At 31.7% G+C, this 17,269-nt stretch overlaps 1 protein-coding gene across 4 annotated transcripts in view; it reads right to left on the bottom strand.

Moving 5' to 3' along the window:
• Positions 1-17,269, bottom strand: part of NCAM2 (neural cell adhesion molecule 2) — a 271,041-nt gene that overhangs the window by 127,137 nt on the left and 126,635 nt on the right. For all 4 annotated transcript variants that reach the window (XM_074300617.1, XM_074300614.1, XM_074300615.1 and 1 more), the window contains one exon: positions 14,365-14,515. In XM_074300617.1, the coding sequence (XP_074156718.1) occupies positions 14,365-14,515 (151 nt within the window). The remainder of the gene's footprint in view (positions 1-14,364; positions 14,516-17,269) is intronic.

The following is a 17,269-nucleotide window of genomic DNA, read 5'->3' on the forward strand; positions in this document are numbered from 1 at the left end:
ACTAGAGAAATGCAAATTAAAACAACTCTGAGGTGCCAACTCCCACCTATCAGATTGGCTAATATGACAAAAATGGAAAATAATGGATGCTGGAAGGAAGTAGGAAAAGTGGGAATCTAATGCATTGTAAGTGGAGTTCAGAACTGATACAGCCACTCTGGAGAGCAATTTGGAATTCTGCTCAAAGGATAATCAAACTCTAAATACCCCCTAACCTAGTATTACTATTAATAAGTCCGTATTCCAAAAAAATCATAAAAAAGGGAAAAACACTTACATATACAAAAAGATTTATAGCAGCTTTTTTTTTTTTTTTTTGAGATGGCAAAGTATTGGAAACTGAGGGAATCAATTGGGGAATGGCTAAACAAGTTGTAATATATGAATATAATGAAATATTATTGTTATATAAGAAACGATAAGGAGAATGATCTTAGAGAGGCCTGGAGAGATTTATAGGAACTGATGCTGAGGGGAGTAAGCAGAAACAGGAGATCATTGTACACGGCAACAGCAAGATTATACAATGATCAATTCTGATAGATGTGGCTCTTTTCAACAATGAAGTGATTCAGGCCAATTCCATTGATCTTGTGATAGAAAGCACCATCTACACCTAAAGAGAGGATTGTGGGAACTGAGTATGGATCACAACATGGTATTTTCACCTTTTTTTTTGTTGTTTGTTTGCCTTTTTTTTTTTTCTTTTTTTTACTTTTTTGATCTGATTTTTCTTATGCAGCATGATAATTGTGAAAATGTTTATAAAAATTGTACATGTTTAACCTATATTGGATTACTTGCTGTCTAGGGAAGAAGGGGGGAAGAGAGAGAAAAAAATTTGGAACACAAAGTTTTGCAGGGGTGAATGTTTAAAACCATCTTTGTATTTTGAAAATTAAGAAAAAATAAAAAAAATTGATAAGTAGGAAGCTTTTAGAAAAACATGGAAAGACATATAAAAACTGATGCTAAGTGAAGTGAATAGAATCAGGAGAATAATAATAATATTGTGTGATAATCAACTATGATAGACTTAGACTTAGCTCTTCTTAGCAATACAATAATCCATGACAATTCCAAAAGACTTATAATGGAAAATGCTATAGACGCAGGAAAAGACTTTATATAGTTTGAAAACAGACTGAAGCATACTATTTATACTTTTTAAAATGTGTGACTTTTTTCCTCTGTTTCTTCTTTCACAACACGATGATATAGAAATATGTTTATATGATTGCATATGTATAACATATTTAGACAGCTGGAGGGGAGAGGAAAAAGAGGAGAAAAATTTGGAAATCAAAATCTTGTAAAAAATAAATGTTGAAAATTATCTTTACCCATGAAAAATAAAATACTATGTACAATACAAAAATTCCTATTAGAGGTCATAAGAATAAATGGAGCTTTCCCTAAAATGATAAATAGTATCTATCTAAAGCCATCAGCAAGCTTATCTGTAAAGGGGATAAGCTAGAAGCCTTCCCAATAAAATTGGAGGTGGAAAAAAGATGCCCATTATTACCACTATTATTCAAAGTTTTACTAGAATGTTAGCTTTAGCAATAAGAAAAAGAAATGGAAAGAATCAGACTAGGGAACGAGGAAACAAAACTATCATGCTTTCCAGATTGATATGATGGTTATACTTTAGAGATTACTAGAGAATTAACTAAAAACAAAACAAAACAAAACTACTTGAAATAATTAACCACTTAAGCAAAGTTTCAGGGTACAAAATAAAGCCACATAAATCATCAACAACAAAGCAAAAGACAATGAAAAAATTGACTTAAAATAACTGTAGACAATGTAAAATATTTGGGAATCTACTTGCCAAGACAAACTCAAGAATTATATGAACACAATTATAATACACTTAACACAGGGGCAGCTAGGTGGTGCAGTGGATCGAGCACCAGCCCTGAAATCAGGAGTTCAAATCTGGTCTCAGACACTTAACACTTCCTAGCTGTGTGGCCCTGGGCAAGTCACTTAACCCCAGCCTCAGGGGGGGAAAAATAATACACTTAACACACAAATGAAAGTCAGATAAAACAATTGGAAAAATATCAGTTGCTCATTGGGTAGATCAAGTTAATATAACAACAATGACAATTCTACCTAAATTAATTTACTTATTAGTGCCATAACAATCAAGCCACCAAGATTAGTTTATAGGAATAAGCTTAGTGATACCAGATCTTACTCTAAACTGTATAAAATGGCAATCATCAAAACTATCTGATATTGGCTAAGACATATACAATAGTGGATCAGTGGAATAGATTAGACATATAAGACAGTAATAAATGGCCACAATAATCTAGTATTTGATAAATCCAAAGATTCCAACTTTGGGATAATAAACAACTATTTCACTCCTGGGAAAAATGGAAACAGTATGGCAGAAACTGGGTATAGAATAATATTTTATACTGTATACCAAGTCAAAATGCATACCTGACTTAGATATAAAAGGTGATATCTAAGCAAATCAGAGAAATAAGGAATAGTTTACCTGTTAGATCTATGGAGAAGGGAAGAATTTATGACCAAACAAGAAGAAAGCATTATAGGATGTAAAATGGATAATTTTGATTATATTAAATTAAAAAGGGTTTGCACCAACAAAACCAATGCAACCAACATTAGAAGAAAATCAGAAAGCTGCAAAACAATCTTTGCAACACATTTCTCTGATAAAGGTTTTATTTCTTAAATATATAGAGAAGTAAATCAAATTGGAGAATTATCAAATAACTTGAAATAACTGAATTACTATCACTTATCAGATTGGCTAATATAGAAAAGGCATATAATGAATACTAATGAGGATGTGGAAAGATTGGCACACTAACTTATTGTTGATAAAGTTGTGAATGAATCAACCATTCTGGAAAGCAATTTAGAACTATGCCAAAGGGCAATCAAACTTGCATACCCTTTGTTCCAACAATAGGACTACTGGGTCTACATCTCAAAGAGATGATAAAAAGGGAAAAGTACTTACAGTATAAAAATATTTATAACAGCTCTTTTTTTTTTTTTTTTTTTTTTTTGGTGATGGCAAAGATTTGGAAATTGAGGAGATGACTTTCAATTGGGAAATGGCCAAACAAGTTGTACTATGTAAATACAAAGGAATACTATTTTGCTATATAGAGTATGATGAACCAAACGTCTTCAGAAAAACCTGGAAAGACTTACAGGTACTGATAAAAAGTGAAATGTAGCAACATTGTGTGATGATCAACCATGACTGACTTAGCTCTTCTCAGCAATACAATGATCTAAGAATTTCAAAGACTCATGATGGAAAATATTATTCACATCCAGAGAGAGAACTAATTTTAGTCTAGATTCAGATTGAATCATAGCATTTTCATTTTATTTTTTAAAATTTTTTTCTTTCAAAGTCAGGAATTATATGAGAAAAATTACAAAACACTTGCCACAAAAATAAAATCAGATTTAAATAATTGGAAAGACATTCAGTGCTCTTGGATAGGCCGAGCGAATATAATAAAGATGACAATACTCCCCAAACTAATCTATTTATTTAGTGCTATACCAATCAGACTCCCAAGAAACTATTTCAATGACCTAGAAAAAATAACAACAAAATTCATATGGAAGAATAAAAGGTCGAGAATTGCAAGGGAACTAATGAAAAAAAACTCAGAGGAAGGTGGTCTAAGTGTACCTGATCTAAAGCTATATTATATAGCAGCAGTCACCAAAACCATTTGGTATTGGCTAAGAAATAGACCGGTAGATCAGTGGAACAGATTAGATACAAAGGACAAAAAAGGATACAGCAACCTAATCTTTGACAAACCCAAAGATACCAACATTAGGGATAAAAATTCATTATTCGGAAAAAACTGTTGGGAAAACTGGAAATATCACCATATACCAAGATAAGATCAAAATGGGTCCATGATTTAGGCATAAAGAGGGAGATAATAAACAGATTAGAGGAACAGAGGATAATCTACCTCTCAGACCTGTGGAGGAGGAAGGAATTTATGACCAGAGGAGAACTAGAGATCATTATTGATCACAAAATAGAAGATTTTGATTACATCAAACTAAAAAGTTTCTGTACAAACAAGATTAGAAGGGAAATAACAAATTGGGAAAATATTTTTAAAAACAAAGGTTCCGACAAAGGTCTCATTTCCAAAATATATAGAGAACTGACCCTAATTTATAAGAAACCGAACCATTCTCCAATTGATAAATGGTCAAAGGATATGAACAGACAATTCTCAGAGGAAGAAATTGAAACTATATCCACTCACATGAAAGAGTGTTCCAAATCACTACTGATCAGAGAAATGCAAATTAAGACCACTCTGAGATACCACTACACACCTGTCAGATTGGCTAAGATGACAGGAACAAATAATGATGAATGTTGGAGGGGATGTGGGGAAACTGGGACACTAATACATTGCTGGTGGAGTTGCGAAAGAATCCAGCCATTCTGGAGAGCAATCTGGAATTATGCCCAAAAAGTTATCAAACTGTGCATACCCTTTGACCCAGCAGCGCTACTACTGGGATTATATCCCAAAGAAATACTAAAGAAGGGAAAGGGACCTGTATGTGCCAAAATGTTTGTGGCAGCTCTTTTTGTAGTAGCTAGAAACTGGAAGATGAATGGATGTCCATCAGTTGGAGAATGGTTGGGTAAATTGTGGTATATGAAGGTTATGGAATATTATTGCTCTGTAAGAAATGACCAGCAGGAGGAATACAGAGAGGCCTGGAGAGACTTAGATCAACTGATGCTGAGTGAAATGAGCAGAACCAGAAGATCACTGTACACTTCAACAACAATACTGTATGAGGATGTATTCTGATGGAGGTGGAAATCTTCAACATAAAGAAGATCCAACTCCCTTCCAGTTGATCAATGATGGACAGAGGTAGATACACCCAGAGAAGAAACACTGGGAGGGGAATGTAAATTGTTAGCACTAATATCTGTCTGCCCAGGTTCCATGTACCTTCGGATTCTAATGTTTATTGTGCAACAAGAAAATGATATTCACACACATGTATTGTACCTAGACTATATTGTAACACATGTAAAATGTATGGGATTGCCTGTCATCGGGGGGAGGGAATAGAGGGAGGGGGGGATAATTTGGAAAAATGAATACAAGGGATAATATTATAAAAATATATATATAATAAAAAATTAAAAAAAATTTTTTTCTTTCATTTTGTTTTTATTTTACAAGTCTAATATGGGAATATGTTTTACATGTCTACACACATATAACATTTCATTTTTGGGAGGGGGAAGGAAAAGGAGGAGAGAAAATTTGGATCTCAAAAATTTTATACAAAAAATGTTAAAATTGTCTTTATATGTAATTAGAAAAATACTATTTAAAAGAAAAGTTAATATTATCGAATTTATGTTTATTTAGAATGTTTATTTTGTTGTGCCATAGTTTCCTTTTATTGTCCTTCCTCAGTTTCCCTGAATTGTTCTGCCTCAATCCCCCTGGTTGTAACCCTCCTCTTCCTGACCATTAGGACTGAGAAATTAGGGCTAAGAGCCCAGACCATCAGCATTCCATAAAGTCATAAATTGCAGATGAGTTATTAAGAGATATGCTTACATATCTCTAGATTTTAGACTTTCTGTCTCTAATGCCTACCCTCTTCACTCTCAGTTTATCAGAATTTATGGTCCTACCATCAATCTATCAGAACCGAATTGATGATTCCCCTGCTCATCAATGCTTGGACTCTACCCCTTGCTTTTGTCTCCCCTGATCTTAGGGCCACATATAAAAATCATTGGAATTTCAAATTTAATGCTGAATTCTTTGAGATGAAAGTTCAATTCAGCCCTGGAGGCAGAATGGGTTCTGCTCTGCCGCTAGACAATTTCTCCATTTCAGAAACCCAAATAAAATATTAAAAACTCTCTAATCTCTATTTTGCCTCAGTTTCTCTGGCATTACAATTTTATATTTTAATTGAAAACTCAGTTCATGAATATTTTCTTCTTTTCTATTTTATTTATCCATATATTCAAAAATACAATATTTTTCTCTGAAAATGTTTTAGCTTCATCATAGAAGTTTTGGAATATTTTTTCATATCTATCATTCTTTTTCATTTAGTTGTTAAACTATTTCATGGGTTTTTAATAGTTTTTTGATTAACTTGTTATTCTGAATATTGTCATTAAGTCTTAATTTTTGTCAAAAGTCTAGAATTATTTGCAATTGACAAAAAATAGAAGCTTTTACCTTGCTACATAGAAGCTGACCTTGCTATATACCAGGGCTGTAAATATCTTGAAGGTGATCAAAACCACTTCAAAGAGACTTTAAGAACCAATTAAAAAGAAGAAAAGAGCACCTTTCAGACTGAAAACAATTTAAAAAAGAAAAGAGCACCTTTAGGACCAGAAGTCATTACTGGGAAGCCTACACTAACCTTTTTATGGACTTTTAGTTGTTATGCAAAGTAGTTTACTTAATTATGTCTCCAGGCTGTATCACAGATGAGACTATCTCTAGCTTGAAAAGTATTTTAACCTTGTTTCCTTATATTTGGATGCTCCAGCACCCTTGTGCTACCAGTGGCTCTGGATTACCATTTCCTTGCCTTGGTAGAAGAATATAGTTTTTGCTGTTTGGGAAATCTATTTCATACTGACATAATATAATATCTCCCCCTCTCCTCATAGCTATTTGGTTTCTAGAAATGTTAATGAGCGCAATAATACAAAAGAAAGAAATTAAAGGCATAAACATAGAGACAAAATTATCCCTATTTGAATATTCATAAAAAACCAAGAAGTACCAGCATAGACATTCATATAATTAATAGCTTCAGTAAAGTAGCAGGATGCAAGACAAATTGACTGTATGTATGCATGCACGTATGTAGTATGTGTATATGTTTAACAAAGTCCAGGAAAAAGCAATAAGGAGGAAAGTTCCACTGAAAATAAACTATAAAAATGCATAAAATATCTGGGAGTAAATCTAATTTAAGATTTATCTAAATATCTAAACTGTTTAAAGAAGAAAAGATTGAATTAAATAATAGATACATATTCATTAATCATAATTTGATCACATTAATGCATTAAAAACTGATGATGCTATTTTTAAATTAATTCACAGATTTAGTACAATGCCATTTAAGCTACAAAAAGGATACTATATAGGGTTAGACAAAGTAATTAAACAATTTAAAGAACAAAAAGAATATCAAGGGAAAGAATAAAAGAGATAAAATTAAAGGTGGAATAACATTTCCATAACAAAATTATATTACAAATCAGTATCTTCAAAAGTATTTGATACTTGTTAAAAAGAAAAAAAAATAATCAGGAGAACAGCTCAGCTAAGTAAGAATAGGAAATACTTGATAACTCACTGATAAATCTTGATAAGAATATGAACCCTGAAAATATACTGGGTTTCAGGCTCTCCTGTATGGTCCAGCAAATGATGGGGAAAGACTTTATTATTATGCTATTGACTGGCATGTTAAGTTCTAAAAGGGAATTTTAAAAATTAACAAGGAGAGATATGAGAATAATTAACTCACAGTTAACTGGGGAAAGATGACATAAGGTAAGCAATGGTAACTTGGGGTCATAAGGCAAGCAGTCCCTAACCTGCGAAGAAATGGAAGATTACGCCATTGACTGTGGGCTAAGTGGTTAGCAATGAAGGAAGGTACAGATAAATTCTTTTATAGGAGAGAAATAACTTCAGGGATTGACATCATAACATAATTTGGATACAGAAACTATAGGGTTTGTCAATGCTAGGAATTGAGCAAGGAATTCAACCAGGGTCTATTGTAATAAAGGCCTACTTAGGATAACAAAAGGCCTAATCAAAATCCACTTAAAGAGATAAAGTAACAGAACTCCTTCTTGCTTCAGGGAATAGTTTAGCTTCCAGATTGTTTACAGTACCACCTAGCTGCTAAGAACCCCATCAATCTGAGAAGATAATACTTAAAAGTAAGAACTTTCTGCTAGACAAGAATTTGGAAAAACTAGAAAGCAGTTTCCAGGTATTAAGTTTAGACCATCAGTTTATAACATACAAAAATAATGCCTGCCTGCATATCATGAATTTTAAAGATGTAGTGAGTACCTAACTAAACTCAGAAAAGGGGAAATAAAAAAAGATAAAATAGATAATCTTCATTATATGACACTGAAAATCTTTTGTAATAAACATATCAGTGATAGGTTAAGAAAAGAAAATGCCCTTGGGGGGGAACTTGCAATTCATATAATGTCTGAAACTCAAGTTATATGAAGACTTAACATATAAGTCCAAGAACAATTCCCCAATGAATAAATGATCATAAGATATGAATAGTTTTCAAAAGAATTTAAAAAGATTAACAAACATTTGAGATTATTGCAAACCTATAAAAGTTAGAATACTAATCAAAACAACTCTTGAATTTTTACTTTATGCATAGAGAGTTTGAAAAGATGCCTAGGTTAAGAATTGACAATTGTGGGAAAATCTAGCATTTATTAAGCTCCCTTTATGTGACAGTCACTGACTAAGATCTAGGAGTACAAAGAAAGCTCTCCGGAGCAGGTAGTTTAATAATGGAAACAACATGCAAACAGCTAAGTACAAATAAATATACAGGCCAAACCTGGAGGTAAACAAGAGAAGGATAGCACCAGTATTAGGGCAGACTGAGAATGGCTTCTTGAAGAAGATAGGATTTTAAATGACTTGATTTAAAGCTAATGGGAACTCCAAATCACCTTATTATCAGGAATTACTAAAAATGAGCCCAACCTGCTCCTCTTATCAACCATGATGGGAACTCTGTTTTCCCAGACTGCCTTGTAAGCATCTGTCTCAACATCTCATTATACACACTTGTCATTCCCCAAATCCTGCCTTAATTTCCTCCTCCTTCCTCTGAGCTATAAAAGATCTTGTCCTTCTAAAAGCAAGTTGCTTACTTACCTGACTCTGCCTTGCACTTTAGCTATGGTTAATTAAGTCCATGAGGCTATTTCTCGAAATAAATAGCAAACCTTTATAACCTGTGATGGATGTTTATCTCACAGTTGTTCCATGTTGTCAACCACTATGGCTCTCCCAAATCTATTTCAAAAATCTATTTCTATCACTTCTTGTGCCTTTATTTTCATTTCAAAGCTAGAAAGCAAAGATGAAAAGGGAGAGAAGAGAATTCCAGGCATAGGTGACAGATAATGAAAGTGCCTGTAGTAGTAAGGAGATGGAGAATTTTGTGTGAGGGACATCAAGGAGACAAGTTTATCTGGAAGAGGAAATATAAGCTCTAAGAACAATAGAAAGACAAGTTAGAGAGAGGGCTTTAAAAGCCAAACAGGGTTTTATATTCAGTCCTGGAGGCGTATAGGAGACACTGGAGGTGATTAAATTGAAGGACATTGTCAGATTTGCATTGTACAAAGAGTAACTTGATAGCTGAATAGAGGATGGATTGGAGGCAGAGATCAACCTGGCTACAGAAATAGTCCAGATATGAGGTAATGAGGGCCTGTAATGGGGTAGTGAAAGTTTCAGAAGAGAGAAAGGGATATATAAAAAAACCTAGGTTGTGAGCCTGGGTGATGAGGAGGTGACTAGTAGAGAAATAAGGAAGAGGGGAGGAAAAAAATGATTTTGGACATGCTAAGGTGAAAATATCCTGAAATATACAAATGGAAATGTCTAATAGGTATCTGAAGATGAAACATAAAATTAAGAAAAATTTCAGAGCTGGACAAATAAAGCTAAAATGTATCTTATAGAGATTATAGATGAATCCATGGGAATTTTATGAGAAATATGTTAATTAGAAATTGATATCCAGAGAGTGATACAATTCTGTTGCTAGAAAATGAACTCCTTTTATGGTAGAGACTTGCTATAATGGTTTGAAAAATAGCTAATAGTATATAATTTACATAAAATGAATGCTAATGATTATGTAATTAACTGAAAGTTTGGGAAAATACCATAAATTTGGTAAATATCTGAGAAGCTAGATTTTTATTCCCCTAGATCTTTAAGTCTTGTTTGAGATTATAAATATTATAAACTCTGTGAAAAGCTGCTGAGAGAATATTGTAGAGGTCTAAAATTATGAGATTAATAAGAAATTAAGATCTACTGCTGAAATAGAGGGGCTTACAAATTTATTTTAGAAAAAGTGATTTTTGCTTGATACACTCATCATTGCATATGAAAAATATTTGTATACCTGGAATAGTATGTATTAAAAGTTACATCTTTGAGCCAACTTAATATCAATACATACCAGATTTATGATTTTCATTTTTCTTATTTCCTAAATCAGATTTCTACACTAACATAGACATACTAGAAAAGATGAGTAATAAAAGGCTTTTATGTTTTTTTTTGTTAAGTGTTTTATTATCAAACATGAAAAAATATAATTATACCTAATTCAATCATCTGAAGTAAAATCACTTGGGACCCTAATTTGATAGTATTCTGAGTTTTGATTTCAGGTATGACTGAATTGTCAGTGAGCCAATAACCCATCATTTAAGGTAAATGCCAGGTGCTGTTCAAAGGGAGTACAATCCAAGCACTGGTATAGATCTGTGCCTGGAAAAATTGAGGGGATGATATTGTAAATGTTATGATAGAATCTTCCTGATTCAGTTTCCCCATTGTGCTGTCTCCTTTCTCAACAGAATATTTTCCATCTGATTGATTTTTCTCTGCGAACAATATGGAACTTTTTTATATGATTGGTTATTCTAAAATAAAGGTAACTATGACTCTTACCTGCAATCAAATAGATTTAAAGAAGCTTTATCCTGTTATGCTTATTGTCAGGTCAGTCTTGGTAACCATGTCCATGTAGCAAATTTCTATAACAAGGGTAGGGGAAGTGTAGAAGTTTTTATATGATGAATTCTGTTGTAATATTCAAGATCTCTGAGTTACTCTAATAGGATGCAAGTATGAAAGATCTTACTGTTTTACATTTTACTATTCTAAATTTGTGTCTACTAATAGTTAGATATTATACATGACATTTTATATTATGTAATATTATATATCATATTAAATCATATCTATAATAGCTATATATTTATGTATAGGATTAGGCAAAGTATTTTATTCTTTCTAGATGATCTGAAAATAGCATATAGGACAATTAGGACAAAAACACGATATGATAAAGACGTAAAAGTTTTGAATTATAGTAGAGTAGTAAATTTAATTTTGCAGAAGGAACAAGATTAGGTCCTAAGAACTAAAATATGTGGGGGTGTATATATGTATATGTGTGTGTATGTATGTATGTGTATATATATTTATATACACACACACATATATATATAGTGTATATATGTAAATATATGTTTGTGTACATATATTATATATTTATGTGTGTGTATATAGATATATATAAATAGATATTTGTTTCTGTGTCTGTATGTGTATATGTGTATATGCACACATGTAGGCAGGTAGATGGTACAGTGGAGAGATCCTAGACCTAGAGTCAGGAAGATGAGTTCAAACCCAACCTCAGACACTTACTAGTTGTATGACTCTGGGCAAGTCACAGAACCCTGTTTGCTTCAGTATACTCATCTATAAAATGAGTTGAAGATGGAAAAGGCAAACCACTGTAGTATTTTTGCCAAGAAAACACCAAATGAGGTCATGAAAAGATGGATATGAATAAATATGAAGCACACAAATTATGTTTACCCATCTATCTTGTTTACACATAGTTGTTTGCATGTTGTCTCTCATTAATAAGAGTGGGAGTCTGTTTTGGTTTTTCTTTGTATCATCAGTGTTTAACTAAGTGCCTGGAACACAGTTAGGGACTTAATAAATGCTTGTTGACTTGACTGTATGTTCCGATAAAGTTTACTATCATCCTTCTGATAGTCCTAGTTAAAATTTACTGAATCCTCTTCTATTAATGAAGGAAAGGAAAAGCATTCCTTTTGTGTCTAAGAACAAATTACTTGGCTTCTACCTGATTAATATTTTATGTTGTGTATTTTTTTTTCCCCACTACTCTTCTCCTTTGGGGGATTTTCTTGGTATGAGCCATCATCTAATTTATTATAATTGAATTTGTCTCTGGAATGATGAGGTAGAAGATTTAACACTCTAATAATTTTGAGAATAGGGAGTCTAACTTATTATATTCAGGTTCCTCTAGGACTGAACTAAATTGCATGTTTGTGCTACTGTAGTAGAAAAAAAAAGTGGTACAGAACCTTAGCCCCTATGGGCCCCAGCAGCAGAGCCTCAGGTTCACTGAGGTCCAGAGAGATTAAGCATTACAGATGGTTCATGGCACAACTAGGACTATTATAACTGTATTCTTTCTTGGTTTATCTTCTTCCAATTGTCATGGCCTTGTGGTTCATATGGTTGTGATAATAAATATTAGAACCTAATCTGTCACAACATGGCCTTCATCCTTCCATTATAGTACTGGTCACTGAAAGGATGTAAGGGAAAATATGTATTTTTCACATTTAGTATTTTTTTTTATGAATAAAGAGTTTATTAAGACTTGATTTCCTTCTAAGTTATTTGTGTAATTTAAATCAATATTTTAAATGTGATTTAAATCAAATCTATTTCACTAAAATGTACCAAAATCCTACATTTTTTCTTTCTTCTGTTTCAGTCTCCTCATAAGTTTTACAAATCTCATCATCACATAATTCATTTTATAAAATAATGAGCAATTTCCCAATATTTAAAAAATTTATAATCCCAATTCCAAAGCAACACATTAAATCAAGAGGTATATATTATATATATTATCTTTATCAAAAATTTTAAACTATGTTAATTAATCAAGCACTAATAACTATTCTTGACTTTTCTTTTGCTAATATATTACATATTACAATATCTTTAATATATTCCAATTTGGGATGTGAAAAGTATAAAAATAAATGGAAAATTGAACATTTAAAATTAGATTAAGCTTGTTTCAGTTTCATATTTATATAGCTACATTTTCTGAAATGAATAGAAAGTACCTTTTAAGTCAGTGTAAAAGGTGAGGAGGGGCAATGGTTTGGAATAATAAGTTGAACCTATACCCTAGCTACTTCCAGTGACTCATCTTCTGATGGAATTTGTCCATAGAGCAGAAATTGAGTTATGGCCACTTCTGAAAGCAAGAGGCTAGAGTACATCAGTCATCAGAAGTGGCCAGTGTAAAGATCCAGCTCAGTGTGTGCTACATGGATTTATTCTTTGCAAGTCTATCACCAAGCATGTACTATGTGGGGAGTGCCAATCCATCTCAGAGAAAAAAAAAAAATCTGAAAAAGTAATGTTAAGACAAAAACATACCAAACAAATTAAATTCATTTGCCCTACCCCCACTAGTGTTTTAACATGTTTAACAGTGTTTGAATATATCACAATAGGAAATCTAATTTAAAACTATTTAATAAAAAATTTTTATGCCATGTCATCAATAAAATTGGGTTCTTCTAAATAACAAAATAATGCTGAAAATTCTGAGCAGACTACATAGGCTTAAAAGTCTAGAATCACATATTTTAACATTTATTGCTATTATATATTCATTTATATTTCTATCAAATAAAGATTGATAGTCCTTCTGATATCTGCCAAACTTTTGACTTCCTCTTAACTTATATATTTCCAAAATCTCACATTATGTTTAAGTCCTTTTACATATCCTATAAATGTATAAGTGTACAGAGCACTTCCTGGTTACTCTTTTTCCAGATTACAGATATCTATTTCATTATATTTTGGGGGGTAATATTACTTAGTACTTAAACAAATTGAGTATTAAAACCTCAAAAGATAGTTGATGAATAAAAATAAATGGATTTTTTTCTTTGTATTAACATTTCCATCATATTTCCCAAATAAATTTAAAATATTTTACACAAATAATAGTATTATTGAAAAGAGTTCCAATGAACTAGAACACACGATTAAGAGGATTAGGGAAAAAATCCCTCAAATTTTAAAATAGAGGAATGATTAAATAGTAAATACTAAAATGTAAAACAATTCCAATTTAATTCAGGATATACAATTAAAGCTACACAGTATTTTCAACCTATTTGTCAGTGAAAAAACCTAGGAAAAGGGAAAACTCTCTAAAATATATAACATTTTGAATATCAAAATGTGTCCATTATATATCTCTGCTTATTAAATCCTTTCAGATTTTCCTTTACTATGCTACACTATTAAAACTACTATTTTGACTTTTCACTCAAAATTTATTTCTATTTCTAAATATAATCTGTGCTTTTAAAAAAGATACAAAATATGAATAACTTACATTCAATATCAAGGTACATGCTTTTTTGGTGCCCACCAATTCTACTTGCAGCTTCACAGTCATATCTCCCTGAATCTGACAACTTCACATCTTTAATGTGCAGTAACGATCTTCCATGTTGCCCTTTGACTTCAATATGGCCATCTGGGCTCTGTTTACATAAGTTCAGGAAAAAGAAAGGTATTATGCTTGCTATATTTAATTATGAATGAACTTATGGCATTCAGCACAAAATCATTTAAAAATCTAATGAATTTAAAGAAAATGAAATTTGACCAATGCATTTTATAACATCATAAAAAATAAACATTTGCAACAAATAACATGAATAACTATATTTCTCCATCTTAACTCTTGAGAACTGATATAACTTGAAAATATTCAAATGTAGAATGAATTAATATCTATTTAGTTTTACCTCTGTGAAAAGGTAAAAGCAATTTAACAATAATTTGAGCTCCATGGTTATAACAGAGAAGTTACTAAAATTTTATTTCATCAGTATGAGGGAATTCTAGTACGATAACTTTCCCCACTGATGCAGAATGGCAACTTAACTGAAACTAAAAGTCATATTTATTCTCCCAATTCTCTTTACCTAATTCAGATCACTATTTTCACCCTTTTTTTTCCTCTCATTTTAATCTTGCTTTTATCATTTACTCTTTGGAGTTGACATTTGATCTTTTTGGTCATGATTCTCTCCTCAGTTTTGCTCTCCCTCCGAATCCTATCTTTTCTTTGTCTCCATCAATTCTTCTGTTGAGTTTTAATGTATTCACACAGCAAACTCTCTATCTCTTTTTATATGTGTGTGTGTTTATATGTGTTCAACTTTCTTTTGTCTAGTTCAGATTAATGGTGAGGATTATGTGATACGGAGTTCTTCCTAACCATGTTTATATGGCTTTTTGCTATTCACTTATCCTAAATATGAGTAATAGTAAGTTCTCCTCACCTTTTCCCTACTGTATTTCTTTCCCTTCTTCCTCTCTTTTATATCACCAAAATATAGTTAAACAATATCTAAATTCTGTTTGACTTTCTTAATTCCATTTGTGATCTTTAAAGATAGTAGGATTCTAAATGGAATGTCTCTTCCTTAAATATTTCATCATTATAACAACTTGTAATTGCTCTAAATATAATTTATTTCTCTTTTTTCTAAGTTGGAATTTCAAAAATTCTACTTAGCTCTTTGCCTTTTAACTAGGATGTTTTAATATTTATTAAAAGCCACTTTTTCCCTTTTGGATCATAGTTAATTAGCTTTTCAGGGCAAGCTATTTTTGCTTGCTCTTTTGTCTTTTAAGAATATCATATTTTAAAATTTCCTTTCATCTATGGTAGTGGTAGCATTGTCTTATGTATATGTGGGGTTTTTAAAAAATCTAATTCTTTCTTCCTGCCCACTTGCAATACTTTTTCTTTGACCTGAAAACTCTGAATTTTAGCTAATACATTATTAAATAGTTCTAATTTGGGATTTCTTTCAGGAGGTTAATTAGTACATTCTTTCTATTCTCAAATTACTCTCTCTGATTCCAATCATTCTAAGTAATATATTCTTATGATTTCATCAAATATAGGGTAGTTGGTTGTTTTTATTTTTTTTTTTTTTTTTTTTTTTTTTTTGTATAATCATGGTTTTCAAGAAGTCTGATGATTTTTAAATTTACTTTTCTGTACCTGCTTTCCAGGTCAGTTGTTTTTCTATTTATTCAATATTTTTACTTTGTGCTACTATTTTTTGTTGTTTCGTGGAATTGTTAAATTTTATTTGCTATATTAAATTTTCAGATAGTTAATTATGAAAGATTTTCACATTCTATTTTAAAGTATTTATTAAGCTTCCATTTTTTTCTTCAAGCATTCTAAATTCATTTTTCAGCTTTTTTCTTCATTTTACCCTTATAAATTCTTGTAATTAATGCCATTTTTTTCTTTAAGATCTTATCTGTACATGTTGTTAAATTACTCTTTACCTTTTGGGTTTGTCTTACTTTATAGTATTTCTTCATTGTGTCTCATGATTTCCCCTATTTAGCTACATCTTCAACTTCAGTTTCTGGATTGGTACTCTATGCTAGATTATTCTCTGCCCTTACCCACACTTTTGGATGGATCATGCTGACTTGGTTTGATTTTTGTCCCATTTGAAATCTAGATTATACACTGAAGTTTACCCTTTGAAACAATTGCAAGTTCTATACTTCTGTATCCTTTTTTTCACAATCTATCCAGAGATGGCATAACTTATTAACTGAATAATATAGATAGTATCCATCTCAGGTCTTTTTGAAGACCCAAGGTAATTAGGCTATAGTTATGATCATTCTGTTCCCAATGTTGTTCTGAAAGACCTGTTGTTTTCAGTCTCTGATTATCAAAAATCATGCTATCACCTACTCTCCCTAGAGTTTCCTCACTCAGAGAACCCTATGCTGGTTTCATCCTTCCTAAGTGTACCCATAGACTTTCTCTCCTATGAGAATGACAGTTTCAGGCTTTCTTTGCTTATTTCTATAAAAAATTTTTGTAGGTTTCAGATCATTTATTAGATCTCATAATTAGTTTTTGCATTCCTACCATAGCCCACTCTGTACATTTTGAGGAGGATCCCAATTAATCTTGGTTCTACTTTTTGATACTTATAGGTTCTTGTATGAGTTTCTATATCTATCTAGGTTTTAAATTTTATCTTCTGTAAAATGAGACTGAGGTCCAACTAGATTCACTTCCAAGGTCCATTCTATGATCAAGGTCTAAATTCTATGACCTTGCCTATAACTTGTTATGGAATACTTTTCTCTATAACTATCTTTCAAAGAAAGAGGTCTTTCCTTAAAATGAATTGAACACACAACATTAAAAGTTACTTTAATTAATTTGGGGAAATTTGAAT

The sequence above is a fragment of the Sminthopsis crassicaudata genome, chromosome 3, assembly GCF_048593235.1.
Source record: "Sminthopsis crassicaudata isolate SCR6 chromosome 3, ASM4859323v1, whole genome shotgun sequence".
Lineage (NCBI taxonomy): Eukaryota > Metazoa > Chordata > Mammalia > Dasyuromorphia > Dasyuridae > Sminthopsis > Sminthopsis crassicaudata.